The sequence below is a fragment of the Muntiacus reevesi genome, chromosome 2, assembly GCF_963930625.1.
Source record: "Muntiacus reevesi chromosome 2, mMunRee1.1, whole genome shotgun sequence".
Classification (NCBI taxonomy): Eukaryota; Metazoa; Chordata; class Mammalia; order Artiodactyla; family Cervidae; genus Muntiacus; species Muntiacus reevesi.
Genome location: NC_089250.1, coordinates 63,041,917 through 63,056,028, shown reverse-complemented (window position 1 = coordinate 63,056,028; position 14,112 = coordinate 63,041,917). Strand labels below are relative to the sequence as shown.

At 50.9% G+C, this 14,112-nt stretch overlaps 1 protein-coding gene across 4 annotated transcripts in view; it reads right to left on the bottom strand.

The window, feature by feature from the left end:
• CEP250 (centrosomal protein 250) overlaps positions 1-14,112 on the bottom strand; it is a 54,724-nt gene that overhangs the window by 18,261 nt on the left and 22,351 nt on the right. For all 4 annotated transcript variants that reach the window (XM_065921883.1, XM_065921884.1, XM_065921885.1 and 1 more), the window contains 12 exons: positions 13,054-13,247; positions 12,707-12,834; positions 12,111-12,280; positions 9,626-9,793; positions 9,098-9,232; positions 7,203-7,346; positions 6,212-6,345; positions 5,035-5,173; positions 3,576-3,918; positions 2,834-2,955; positions 1,537-1,657; positions 198-319 (listed from right to left, as the gene is read on the bottom strand). In XM_065921883.1, the coding sequence (XP_065777955.1) occupies positions 198-319; positions 1,537-1,657; positions 2,834-2,955; positions 3,576-3,918; positions 5,035-5,173; positions 6,212-6,345; positions 7,203-7,346; positions 9,098-9,232; positions 9,626-9,793; positions 12,111-12,280; positions 12,707-12,834; positions 13,054-13,247 (1,920 nt within the window). The remainder of the gene's footprint in view (positions 1-197; positions 320-1,536; positions 1,658-2,833; positions 2,956-3,575; positions 3,919-5,034; positions 5,174-6,211; positions 6,346-7,202; positions 7,347-9,097; positions 9,233-9,625; positions 9,794-12,110; positions 12,281-12,706; positions 12,835-13,053; positions 13,248-14,112) is intronic.

Sequence of the window (14,112 nt, the reverse complement as noted above, 5' to 3'; positions counted from 1 at the left end):
GATAAAGATCTCAACCTCAATTCAGAAAAAGTAATTAAAGGAGGATTCACTGAAGCCTTCATAATGGTCCTCAGGGGACAGCCAGAGAAATGGAGCCACTGCTGAAGGAAGCTGGAAACTATATATGCATGGGGTTTGACCAGGGGCTAGGATGGGAGCCCAAGCCTTGGCCCCTCCCCAGTTCAGTACCACCTTACCTGGGCTTCCACTCCTTGCAGCTCTGCCTGCTGGAGGCGACTCTGTAAGGACGCCACAGTTTCACGCAGTTCCATCAGCTCAGATTCCAGGGAGCTCTGTTTGCCTTCCCACTTGGATTTCTCTTTGGGAAGAGACGGAGGAAGGCCCATGATTGGGGTGGAGGAAAAGAGGGATATAGAGGTGATGGGAGAAGGGGAACAGAAACAAAGGAGGAAAAGGCCAAGAAGAAGAGAATTATACCCAGTTTCGTAGAGACCTGACCCTTCTGCCCGCTACTCTGCCTAGGCTCCCTGCTGCTTCCAGATCCCTGTCTGCATCTGCTGCCCACGTCCTGCACTGCCTGACAATTGTGCCAACACTTCTCATCCTGATCACCCAGCTTCTCAACCCTGGATTCCAGACAGGGTTGAGGTTCATGATGTGGGATGTCCTTTTCAGCCAGTAATTCTAGGATTTTGCAGAGGTTCCTAGAGACCAGGGCGGCTCTGCGGGGGCCCTCCCTTTCTGCCAAAGGCACCAGAACCCAGCTCTGTATATGGCTCTCGGGGAGCCCTGTGGGACATTTTAAGACCCAGATCCACTCCCCACGTTGTCTTCTTCTCTTCCGTAGTTGAGCCTTGAGCCTTAAGACCCTCCTCTTTATTTTCCTGGTGGTCAACACCCTTCCCAGCCTTGGCTATAGCACAGACACGTTCTCCCTAGGTTCCCCCCTTTACTATCTCCCAAACAAGCTCAGGATCCCTGCCAATCACTTTGAGAATATAGTTGTGGATGACAAAATAAGTAACACTGATAAATGATTAATGACCGAATTTTACGGTGTTCTTCCAGATGAGGCCTTAGGTAACCAGTTTTTAAACCTGCAGACAGAAAAAAATGGAAGCCTAGCCACCAACTTCCCTCAGCTCACCAAATCTGTTCCTCCTAATCCCTTCTGCCAGGATGGCCCTCAAAGGCCAAGCAAAGCATGAAAAGTAGTTCAGGGGGTTCACCATCCCTTTGGAGATGCCTCTGGGTATCTTCTCACAGTTGTGGGAAAGCAGTTAAGAGTGATTCCCAGGCTGATCCCACCCTTCTGGGCCCTCTGTCTTTCCTCACACTTTGGTCATGTCTGACTGCAATGCTATGGACCATAGCCCGCCAGGCTCCTCTGTCCATGGGATCCACCAGATAAGACTATTGGAGCGGGCTGCCCTTTCTTCCTCCACGGGATCTTCCCAACCCAGGGATCAAACCCAGGTCTCCTGCATTGCAGGCGGATTCTTTACCATCTGAGCCACCTGGGGAGTCTGCCATTCTTCTCTTCCCCTCAAACCCCTCCTGCCTTGAGCTTCTCACCTTCCTCGTTCTGGGAAAGCTGTCTCTGCAGAGCCTGCAACTCTGTGTGGACCTGGCTCTTCTCGGCCTCCATATCACTGAGACGCTGTTCCAGCTTCTGGGCTTGATCCCGCAGATCATCCTGGGAAGGGAAGCGCATGGAACTCAAGCTCCACACCTTCCATGACGTCGCCCCAGTCCAGGGCTCCAGCCCTTTAGTCCCTCAGCTTCTGTCAGGGTTTGCCAGCGAGGACCTACTCTCAGATTGCTGGGTTACTTACCTCTGAACTCACGTGCATCCGGATCCCAGAAGTGATGACAGGCTCTGCCCCAACTGGCTGGAGCCTGGCTTCCCCTTCTGACCCGTCCGTCTTTGAAACAGAACTCCTGCTGAAGTCTTAACCCGGGATCCCTCTCCTCTCCCTGAACCACTTCACATTTTAGCTCTAAGGTCACTAGTTCCCTTCTTCTGACCCTCTCAAGTCAGATTGCACTGTCCCTGCCTCCTACTATCAGAATGTGCACCTGCTACTGATTTAGTTAATTCTAGTAGCTCGGCTTTATCTCAGGATGAAGCTGGGTTGCTCAGCCCTGTCATGAGCCTTCCTGAGGGCAGAAAGCAGGTGTTTCTCCTTTCTGTATCCCTAGCTCAGAGTGACTGGCATACTGACACTCAATTTTCACTGACCGATAGGTTCACTGTAAGGTGGGATTTGGAGGACATTTCATAATGCCTTGGGCCTAGAATGTTTCTATAAACGGCAACCTCAAATCTCAGTGATCCCCATTTGTTGGTTTCTTCTTGGAGGTCTTGGCACCAAGAACAATTTGTGGCTGAGAGGAAAATGATGTAAAACAATATCCCAGATCTACACAGAGATCTACATGGTTTACAGGGCTCACCTGAGCCCCTCACTCATTTAATCCTCAAAGCCCGGTGAAGTGGGCACAGTGTGCCTTAATTTACTAATGAAACCAAGGTCCAGGAAGCCAAATGCTTTATTCACGGCTGCCAGGTAGTAAGCAATAGAGGCAGAACTCATTCCAACTTGATGTCAGAAATAAATCAGGTCAGGGACTTCCCTGGTGGTCCAAGGAACCACTAGGGGGTTAGCGTGGCTAAGCCTCCACATTCCCAATGCAAGATGCCTGGTTCAATCCCCAGTCAGGAAACTAGATCCCACATGCCACAACTACTAAGACCTAGCACAATCAAATAAATAATTTTTTTTTTAAAGAAATAACACAGGTCAAACTGTGTCATGGGCCTTTTTCAGCAGAGGTGAAGAGCTTGAGGAAAGAGAACAGAGACACATACCCGGGCCTGCTGCGTCTTCCACAGGTCTTGGTGAAGCTTGTGGAGGGCGGCCGCCACCGCCTCAACTGAGAGAGCCGTCAGGAGGGGCCCTCTCTTAAAGAGGATCCTAGTGCCATTCTGGTCTGAAAAAACGAGGAAACACCTCCTGACCTGGTCGCACTATGAAATGAAATAGCCACACCACACCACCCTGACGTGGCCCTGGCCTTCCTCTCCATCTCTCCCCTCTTCAAAGAATCCCCCTCAGCAGTTTGTTCATCGTGCCCTGGTCTGCATACCCATGTGCTAGGCGCTTTGATGGGCACTAGAAAATGCCAGCTATTATTTGTTAGGCATTTAATAAGTGCCAGGACAGGGAAGCCTGGCGTGCCGTAGTCCATGGGGTCACAAAGAATTGGACACGACTGAGCAGGTGAACAGCAATAACAAGTGCCAGAGACTGTGCGGACAATTTTATTTCTGTCATCTCATTAACTCCTTAGAAAAATCCGAGAGGTGGGTACTTATAACACCCTCATTTTACAGTTGAGAAAATCAAGCTCAGAGAGGAGAGGTCACTTGCTCAAGGACATATGTCTAGAAAATGGCAGAGCTGGGGTTCACATTCTGACGGAACCCATCCCAAGAGGCTGCGGCCCTGGCCTTGATGCAGCACTGCCTGGAGAACTGCACCCCTCTCCTCTACCCCGGGAGCTAGGCCTGGCTTTGCCCAAGGGCCTGAGCTCCTGGGTGGCTCCCTCACCTGGCTCCGGGCCCCAGAGGGAGGGGGCTGAGTCTCCCCCGCCGCTCAGCTCCAGCCTGCTCTCGCAGGCAGACCCCAGGGCCTGCTGCAGGACAGAATAGAGACTGGCCAGCTGGACCTGGGCCTGGTGCCCAGGCTGCTGCTCCGCCACCAGCGCCTCCAGCCGGCTCTCCGTGCTGCGCAGGCGCAGCTGTAGTTGGGCCGCCTTGGTCTCCTGGGCCCACAAGGAAGCTCGGAGCTGCTGTTCGGTGACTCGAGACGCCTCGAGCTCCTCCAGCAGCTGAGTCTCCTGGGCCAGGAAGTCAGCCTCCTTTTCCTTCACCTCCTGCTTCAGTAATTCCACCTGCCAGAGAGGAAGTATAGTCACTCCAAGCAGGGAGTGGCCACCCCCTCCCTGGACCCTCCCGGGCCCAATCCCACTCGATCCCCAGGGTCGTGGGGTTGTCTGGGGCTGGGAGGATTTCAGGAGGCTCAGCTCTCCAGCAGGAAGGGAGGGTCTGGAGTGAGTGTCACCCCAGATCTGACCTACACACCTACCTAAGGACTCCTGACATGTGGGCCTGGGCTATATGCTCATGGACTCTGGCCCTGGTCCCCTTGGCAACTATGCTAGCTTCCTGCTATGATTAGAAATCTGCCTGAGAGACCTCCCTGGTAGTCCAGTGTCTAAGACTCTGTGCTCCCAATGCAGGGGGCCTGGGTTCAATCCTGGTCAGGGAACTAGATCCCACATGCTGCAACTAAAAATATTTTGTGTGTTCACAACGAAGGTGCCAACTAAGATCTGGGGCAGCTGAAAAAAAAAAAGAATTCTGCTTGAAACCCTGATACTGAGCCAAAAGAAGACCACTCACAATAATAATGGCTACCATTTACTGAATGCTTACTGTGCTCCTGACACTTCCTATATTCCTACAATGATTAAGAATTATCACCCTTGTTTTATGGATGAGTAAAGCGATATTCACACAACCAGGAAGCAGTAGAGTAGGGATCACACCCAGGACTGTCTAACAAGCAGACCTGGGTCCTGCTCTACCACAGTCTACGTCTAGCTCTTACTCCCTTCATGCTTTTCCTCCCAGCTCCATCTTCCCTCCATGCACAGGTCTGGGGTCCTGCTGTGAACAGACCAAGTCGGTGGAAGGCCTCTTGCTGCCGTGGACCCGAGGGGAATAATATTAGTTCCCCTTGCTGTGTCGTGCCGGGCAGACCAGGCGCACTTGGCACTGGCCAGGCGTGAACAGGCCTACTTAAGCCCTATCCTCTGGGCCCCATGTTCCAGTCATCAGCGGTCTGTTCTTGACTCTGGGTCAGGTTCCCATGCTCCACCCCACCCGGTCCTGGCTTCCCTCTCTTGCTGGGTCTGCTGAGGCCCCAGTGTGACTGAGCAAGCACCCGCCGACTCCAGAGGCTGGCTTCCATCAGGGGAGAGATTTCCTGCTGGGGTGGGAGATACCTGAGCGCTGAGCTCTTTCTGCCCGGCCTGGGCCTCCTGCATGTCCTGGCGCAGGGAGCTCAGCTCTTGCTGTTGAACAGAGTCAACCTCTTGCAGAACAAGCAGTCTCTGTTCCTTTTCCACCAGCGACAGAGTCAGGCTAAAAAGAGAGGGGTCAAGTGCAAATTCAATGTATGAAGCAGGGCACTCAAAGCCGGTACTCCAGGACAACCTAGAGGAATGGGGTGGGGAGGGACGTGGTGGGGGGTTCAGGATGGGGGACACGTGTGCACCCGTGGTTGATTCATGTGCATGTATGCCAAAAACCATCACAATACTGTAAAGTAATTACCCTCCAATTAAAATAAATACATAAATTTTTTAAAAAAGAGAGAGGGGTCAGAGGGCCAGGCCATTCTCTCAGGCAACAAAGAACTGCCTTCTCATCTGACTGCTCTAACATAGCATGGACAATTAGCATAGAAACAGTAATGATCATGATTACAGGCTAAGAATAAAAATCTGTGCTTATTGAGCACCTACTGATTGCTCCTAGGTTCAACTTCACAATTTACTCTTTGGCAAATTCCAGAAATCCCTACACAGTACCTCAAATTCAACACGTCCAATTCTTCCCGTCTCCTCTGCACCTCCCCTCCACCCAGTCACCCCTGCTACATTCCCCAGCTCAGTGAATGGTATCTCCATTCACCCTCAGAAGTCCTGACCACATCACAGTATTCTTCCCTCATCCTGCCTATGTCCACTCCAAGACTACATATAAACCGATCCCAACTCCCCTAACATCCCTTAAACCCCTTGCCTCCTCCTCTTCCTTACCACCCCGCTAGGGCTCCAGCTTTGGTATCTCTTATCTGGACATCGGTACCAGTCTTGTACTTCTAGTTTCATCAACAAAAGGGTTTCTCATCCCTCAGACTCCAGGTAACATAACCTGCCAATACCTTCCCTTGGAGATGATTTGATTAATAGTGTCTGGTGCGTGAGGCATCTTCTCCACTAAATGAATGAAGTGCAAGTTTCGGAGACAGGGACCATGCCCTCTCTACACAGTTACTTGTAGAGTCCAGAGCTAGAGACATGAGTGGTTAGCGGACCTGAGCAAAGAACTGTCAACCTCACCGTGACCCCTGGATCCAGACAGGCCAAAGCCAACTCCATGGGCTGTCCAGCCTACCTGGCTTTTTCTCTCTCCAGCTCCTTCTGAATTCGGCTACACTCCTGGGCCTCTCTCAGCTTTTCCTGAACCTCCTGGTCCACGAACCTCTGGGAGGCTTCTTTGGAAAGCAGCTGAGACTTCAAGTCCTCCACCTGAAAAGTCAAGAGCATGAGGACCAGGGATAGGAAGTCAGTGGAAGGATGGTTCTCATCTAGGACTTTAGGGTCCTTCAAGGTTTACCATAGTCAGCAGCCCATTTCCAACGCCCAGGAGGGCCTGCCAACCCTTAGGTGCTATTCTTAACTACCTCCCTTCGCCAACCATTCATAAGCCCCTCACTACTGTTCAGCCTCGTCACCAGTCTCCCCAGCCTCATGTATGGTGTATAAAGGAGGCGCAAAGAAAAACCTTGGCTGAATGTAACTCTGTCCAAAGGCCAAGTGACTATATTTTTAAAAAAATAAACAATCCAAATACTATCTGATATAGGATTCTGAGAAGGAAAAGCAACCTGGTATAAAAACACTTGCTCTGTGGGGGAGGTTGGATCAAGGAGGATGCCAAAAAAATGTGAGGTTTGGGTTTCCCTGGTGGCTGAGACAGTAAAGAATCCGCCTGCCAATGCAGGAGACGTGGGTTCGATCCCCAGGTTGGGAAGATCCCCTGGAGAAGGAAATGGCAACCCACTCCAGTATTCTTGTCTGGGAAATCCAAAGGACAGAGGAGCCTGGGGGGTAAAGTTCATGGTATCACAAAGGATCGGACACAACTCAGTGACTAAACAATAATGACCATGGTCCCCACTGAGAGAGGTTACTAACTATCCCAGAGGCCTGGGAGGCATATGCTCAGTTCTGAGCAGCCTTCACTTCTCACTTAATACTGGGGCCTCCCCTCCCCATCCCAAGCTCAGGCAGCAGGGCCAAGGTTTCCCTGTCCTGCCAGGGGGAGTAGGAGGGCCTGGCTGTGCTGGGGAAGGGTTGCCAGGCTGGGAGAGAGGAGCAGGGACCTGCTTCTGCAGGTCTGTCTTATCCTGCAGCAGGACGCGGCCCTCCTCCTGGAGGGCCACCAGGCTGTCTCTGTGCTGCTGGGCTGCCTGCTCCAGTGCTTGCTGAGCCTCCTGGAGCTGGGTCTGCAGCATCCCGGTGGTCTCCTGCAAGGGGAGAAGAGAGAATCCTGTATCAGAAGAGAGAAGGGAACCTTGGTCACAAAATCTGTGTTGCAGAGATTGTGTCGTATAAATACTGGTTTTTAGGTTGGGTTGGCAAAAGCCGAGGTGGGGCCCAGCTAAGTCGTGTTCTTTCCATGATACCTGGTCACCTCAAGTCCTCACCTCCTCCTCCTGCTCCTCCCTCACCAAGTGCACTGCTCACTCAGGGTGCCTTACTCAGACCACTGCAGCAGCTCTTGCCGGGTGTCCTGACTTCCACTTCATGCTGCCACGCCCACATGCACACATGTACACACACACACAAACACACACACAATTCTCCCCTCAGAGGCTAAAGTATTTTAAAAATACATATAGTAAATCATGTCCCACTCTGATTTTTAGATACCATCCAACACGTTCCTTCTGCCCTTAGAACAAAATCCAACCTCCTTCCATGGCTGACAAAGGGCTCCTGCCCCCAAACTTATCAAGGGACTTGTCCAGGGTCCTTTCTGCCTGTCCCAGGTCCTTACAACAGCTATTTCTACTGCCTGAACTGTTCTTCAAATGGCTGGCTTCTTTTCTTTTTAATGGTTTTATTGAGATTGAGTTCATATATCCTGCAACTGACAATTCAATGGTATTTAGCATATTCACAGGGTTGTGCCACGGTTACTGTGATAATTTTTTACCATTTTTATCAGCTACAGAAACAAACTGCATACCCTCCCCATCCCCGATCCTCACTTCCAACCACTCATCTACTCTCTGTCTTTATAGGTTTGCCTGTTTGGGCTACTGCCTGCAAGTGGAATAATATACCATGTGGCCTCTTGTAACTGGCTTTTTTCACTTAGAAAATGCTTTCAAGGTTCACCCTTACTGTTTTAAGGGCCTGACTCTTTTCAACCTTCATGGCTCAGCTCAAATGTCACTTTCTCAGTGAGAGCCCCACTGACCACCTTTGTCCAAAGAGGCCTCCCCTGAATCCCTCTCAGTTACCTCGGCCTATTCGTTTCCTTTACAGCCCTTATCGCGACCTACAATTATCTCACTTATTCTGTGTCCTCTCTGCCACTTTATAAAATACCACGACTGTCACGTTCACCATTGTGTCACACCTTTCTATTGGTCGAGTGTCAGCAGCTAGACCGGGGCCCGGTGCAAAGAAGTGCCAAAGAGCAGGTTGATGTGAAAGAGTGGGGACTTCCCTGGTGGTCCAGTGGCTAGGAATCCACCTGTCTATGCAGGGGACATGGGTTTGATCCCTGGTCCAGGAAGACTGCTGGACGTGCTACAGGGCAACTAACTAACCGTGGGTCACAACTACTGAGCTCGTGCTATAGAGCCTGGGCTCTAGAGAGGCCACCCCAATGAGAAGCCCGAGCACTGCAATGAAGAGTAGCCCCCACTCACTGCAACTACAGAAAGCCTGAGTGTAGAAACCAAGACCCAGTGCAGCCAAAAAAAAAAAAAGAAAAAATCCACCTGTCTACGCAGGGGACATGGGTCTGATCCCTGGTTGGGGAACCAAGATCCCATGTAACAGGGCAGCTAAGCCCACTTGCTGCAACTACAGAGCCTGCACACCACAACTAGAGAGAAGCCTGCACGCTGCCACAAGAGGTCCTGTGTGCCGCAGCCAAGACCTGACACGGCCCTATAAGTACATATTTAAAAAAGAAAAACAAAGCAGTGTGAAGGAGTGAATCGCCGCTCCCTCTTCTCCCTGCCCAGGACCAGCCCCATACCTGCTCCTTTAACTGCTGAACCTTCATGTCCAGCCTCAGCCGCTCCAGCTGCTGGCTGGCCTCTGCCAGCTCCTTCTGCGTCTGCAGCAGCGTCTCCAGGAGGGACACCCTCTCCTTCTCTGTCTCGAGCTGCATCTGTGAAGGGGCAGGGGGGCCGGGGCTTGTTGGGTCAGGGGTCACCATGCTCAGCCACGAAGCCACAAGGACACGCCAGCTGCTCTAGGTTCTCCTGGCAGATGGGGGGGGGGCGCGGCGGCTGCTGAGGGCACAGGAAGGTTGGGACCACTACTGAGAACCAGGAAGTATGAAGATTGCCACCGGTTTGCAGCTGACAGGATGTGGTAAACGGCGGCCCTCCCTCAGGAAGTAGGACACACAGCCAGCCCCGCAGCCAACGGTGCCAGTCACCTGCTCATGGGGGCAGAGTGGGAGGCCTGGAAGCCCCTGTAGCCCCACTCCCGGGGGGCTGGAAGGAAGTGGTCCGAGGCAGGGGGTCACAGGGAACACGCAGCCCTCCCAGCTGCCCACCTGGCACAGGGCACTCTCGGCCTCGGCCCGCTCTTCCTCCCTCCGCGTCCGCATTGCCTCCATTTCTGCCTGCTGTTTCCTCAGCCTCGCTTCCAGCTCCGTCTTCTCCCTCTCCAGGCTCTCCAGAACCTTCTCCAGTTCCTGCCGGTGCTGGGAGCGCTCTTCTTCCTGGTCGTACGAAGGAAACACTGACTGAGCCGAGAGGGTGAGGCGCGGAGGCAGAGGAGCAGCAGGTGAGAGTTAAGTCTACCGCTCACCGGCTGTGTGACCTCGGTGTCTTGCTCACCAAGCCTGTTTTCTCATCTGTGAGGTGAGGCTAATTATCCTGCCTTGCCTATCTCACCAAGTTATATGAGAATCAAGTGAGATTTATTTGAAAAAAAAAAAAAAAAAAATCAGGGGTGTCCTTGGCGGTTCAGTGGTTAAGACTCTGTACTCCCAGTGCAGAGGGTATGGGTTCAACCCCTGGTCTGGGAAGATCCCACATGCCGTGGGGCAACTAAGACCATGCAACACAACCACTGAGCCTGTGAGCCGCAGCTACAGAGCCCACGTGCTACAACGACTGAAGCCTGTGTGCCTAGAGCCTAGCCTCTGCAATGCAATGAAGAGCAGCCCCTGCTCGCCGCAGCCAGAGAAGACCTGCATGCAGCAATGAAGACCCAACACTACCAAAGATAAAATACATAAATTAAGATAAAAAAACAGGGACATCCCTGGTGGTCCAGTTGTTAAGACTCTGTGCTCCCAATGAAGGGCGTACAAGTTCGACCCCTGGTCAGGGAACTAAGATCCTGCATGCCATACCATACCACCAAAAAAAAAAAAAGATATAATACATGTAACTATTTTTTAAAGTACAAATGTCCCTCATATAAGCTACAAATATTTGCTATTTTTAACCACATCATGCTTGGCGGTTGTAACAGCAAACAGGTGGTGGACTCATTCTCTGTTGCCCCTCTCCCCTGCTCAGAGTGGCAGGGTCAGCCTTCTGAAGTCAGACCACGTCTAGCTATGATGTCTCCTACAGGATCCAAGACCGTCAGAATGGAGCATCCCGGTCCTCCCAGGGTCCACCAGTGACCGACTTCCCTGATTTCCTGGATGAATCCAGCCCCTGTCAGGATCTCAGGATGGTGGTGAGGGGCTCTGGAGCCAGGCTGCCCTGGGTTGCAGTCTTTACTCCAGCACTACTAGTATGACCTCAGTTAATTTCTATCGCATCTCTGTGCCTCTGTTTCCTCATCTATAAAAAGGAGGATAGGGAATTCCCTGGTGGTCCAGTGGTTAGAACTCTGTATTTTCACTACTGAGGGCACAAGTTTAATCCTTACTCTGGGAACTAAGATCTTGCAAGCTGCACAGCATGGTCAAAATATAAACAAATAAATTCTCGGTAAAAAAAATAAGTGTTAGTCACTCAGTTGTGTCCGACTCTTTGCAACCTCATGGACTGTAGTCTATCAGGCTCCTCTGTCCATGGGATTTCCCAGGCAAGAATACTGGAGTGGGTTGCCATTTTCTCCTCCAGGGGATCTTCCAGAACTAAGGACTTCCCTGGTGGCTCAGACAGTAAAGAATCGGCCTGTAATGCAGGAGAGCAGGGTTTGATCCCTGGGTGAGGAACATCTCCTGAGAAGGAAATGGCAACCCACTCCATTACTGGCCTGGGAAATCCCATGGACAGAGAAGCCTGGTGGGCTACAGTCTATGGTGCCACAAAAGAGTTGGATACGACTTAGTGATTAAACAACAAAATGAATAAAAGTAAAACAGACATTTTCAGACAATTAAATACCAACATACCCTCACCAAAGGTTATCTTCCTTCAAGAAGGAAAATAAATCTAAATAGAAAACCCGACATGCAAGAGGGAATGGTGACGAAAAACAAACCTTGTAAAAAAATTTTCAGGATATCTAAGCAATGATTGACTGTATAAAATAATCAAAAGGCATAACATATGGTGTTAACAAACTACTAATAACTAAACACAGTGACTAATACAGTTGATAGGTGAGGAGGAGTGAAAGCAGGTAAAATGTTCTGTGATCCTGTGTCATTCAGGAAAAGGGTAAATATACCAATTAACTTGAGATTCTATTAAGTATGTATTTTAAAATATTAAAGAATAACTAAAAGAATAAAAAACACAGTACATATCATCCAAAGTAGCAGAGAGAGAGAAAAAAGGTAGGAAAAGAATACAGGTTAATCATTCACTACAACCCTCTAAAAGAAGTTAAGGTGATCTCCCCGTCCCAAAAGGTAAAAAAACAAGACGAATAGCAAAAGATGACAGAAATAAATCCAAACATACCTATAATCACAATAAAAGCAAATGGACTAAATTATATAATTAAAAAGCAAAGGAAACACAGTTATGAATTGGGCAGGAATTATTCAAGGTATTCTTCTGCTCCCTTTACACCCTGGAGGCCATGTCCGTCTCTCCCACCCCCTGGCCACATCCACCACCTACCCACTTCTCCTGGAGCCGATTCACCTCCTCCTCATGGGCCGACTTCAGTTGCTGCAGGGCAGCCTGCCCTTCTTGCTCAGCCTGGGCCAGCTGCCTAGCTGCTGTGTCCCGCGCCTGCTCTGCCCGGCTCCGTTCAGTGTCCAGTTCCAGCTGCAGGCACTTCACTTCCCCTAGGATGCCAGGGACAGGATCTGTCCGGTCTCTGAGCCTCTGCCCTCCCATCTTCCACCCTCCTCCCCAGGCCTCATGAGGAATTCCCATCTCAGAGGCTGGGTGTGTATGTGTGTATGTGTGTTAGTCACTCAGTCGTGTCCAACTCTTTGCAACTCCATGGACTGTAGGCTGCCAGACTCCTCTGTCCATGGGATTCTCCAGGCAAGAATACTGGAGTGGGTGGTCATTCCCTTCTCCAGGAGATCTGCCTGACCCAGGGATTAAACCTGGGTCTCCTGCATTGCAGGCAGACTCGTTACCATCTGAGCCACCAGGGAAGCCCCCTCGGAGGCCCTGGGTCTGACTCTAATAGCTTCCCACCGTCTTCCTGGCTTTTAGTATCCCCGTGGACTGAAGTGTGCCCATCCCAGCTGTGTTCTCACCTTGGATTACTTCCTTGGCTTGAATGACAGTTTGAATCTGGACCTCCAGCTGCCCTTTGGTGACCTCTACCAGAGAATTTTGTTGCTGGGCCTCAAACAGACTGCTCTCCAGTACCTCCTTGGCTGAGCTGTCAGGTTCAGGAATCAGGAGAGTTCTTACCCATTAAGCCCCTTACCCTTCCCTAAGAGGAGTTGGGTTCTAACTGCTGGCCACCTAGAGAGGCTAGGGGGGCAATTACAAACTCATAACTCATTGAAACTCCCATACACTTTGGGCAAGGAACTGCTTGGCTACGCCTTGCTTTGCAAAGCTCTCTGCCCCTGGCAGAACTGGGGGTGGGCCCTACCTGAGCTGCAGCAGTTGTTCTGAGAGCTCCTGCCGGTCTCGCTCCACAGCCTGCATCCGCACCTCGAGAGCCGCCTTCTCCCGTGCCAGAGCCTCCTTCTCCTGGACTTCTCGGGCAAGCATCTCTTCCTGGCGCTTTGTCTCTTGCTTTAGCTGTTCCATCTGAGCTGAGGCTGCCTCCTGCTGGTGATATGTCTGGGGGGTACAGAACTGATGAGACAGGTGCAGAGGCAGGACCACCCCCCAGGCTGCTATCATCAGATTAGGGTCACTGTGAGCTGTGTTCTCACACCAAAGGCCATATATCCATTTCCCTGATCTACCCAGAGTGCCCAGCCCAGGAAACAAGCTCTCCTTTGAGCAAGACTCTGTGCTTAGGGTGGCAAGAGATCTACCTCCAAGGAGCTTTTAGTCTTAAGAAGTAAGACACACACACATTACCATGAAGAAGGTGATCAACGCCCTGAGAAAGAGACTCTGAGAAGGGAAGAGTGAAAGTGAGAGTGTTAGTCACTCAGTTGTGTCAGACTCTTTGTGACCCCATGGACTGTAGTATGCCAGTCTCCTCTGTCCATGGGATTTTCCATCAAGAATACTGGAGTGGGTTGCCATGCCCTTCTCCAGACGATCCTCCTGACCCAGGGATCGAACGCAGATTCTTTACCGTCAGAGTCACCAGGGAAGACCCCTGAGAGGGGAGATTACAATAATTAGTAGATCAACGAGAAGTTTGGTAGGGAAGAAAGATCACCTTTGAGTTGGGTCATTGGTTCAGAAAAACTCACGGAGCACCTTGCCATGTGTTAGACACTGTGCTAAAAGCTGGAGGGATTAAAAACAAATAAGACATAGCCTTGCTTCAAGGAGCTTTTGGTCTAACGGTGGAGACATGTAGACAGATAATTATAATACAGTATGAAGGCTGTGGTGGTTGAATAAACTTGACGTATTATCAGAGAACACCAGAGAGGTGTCTAACTCAAATTGATGGATGTGAAGCAATGGGGCATAAGTGAGGGATTCCTTTAGGAATTCCTTTAAGAAACTGGAAGATGTACAC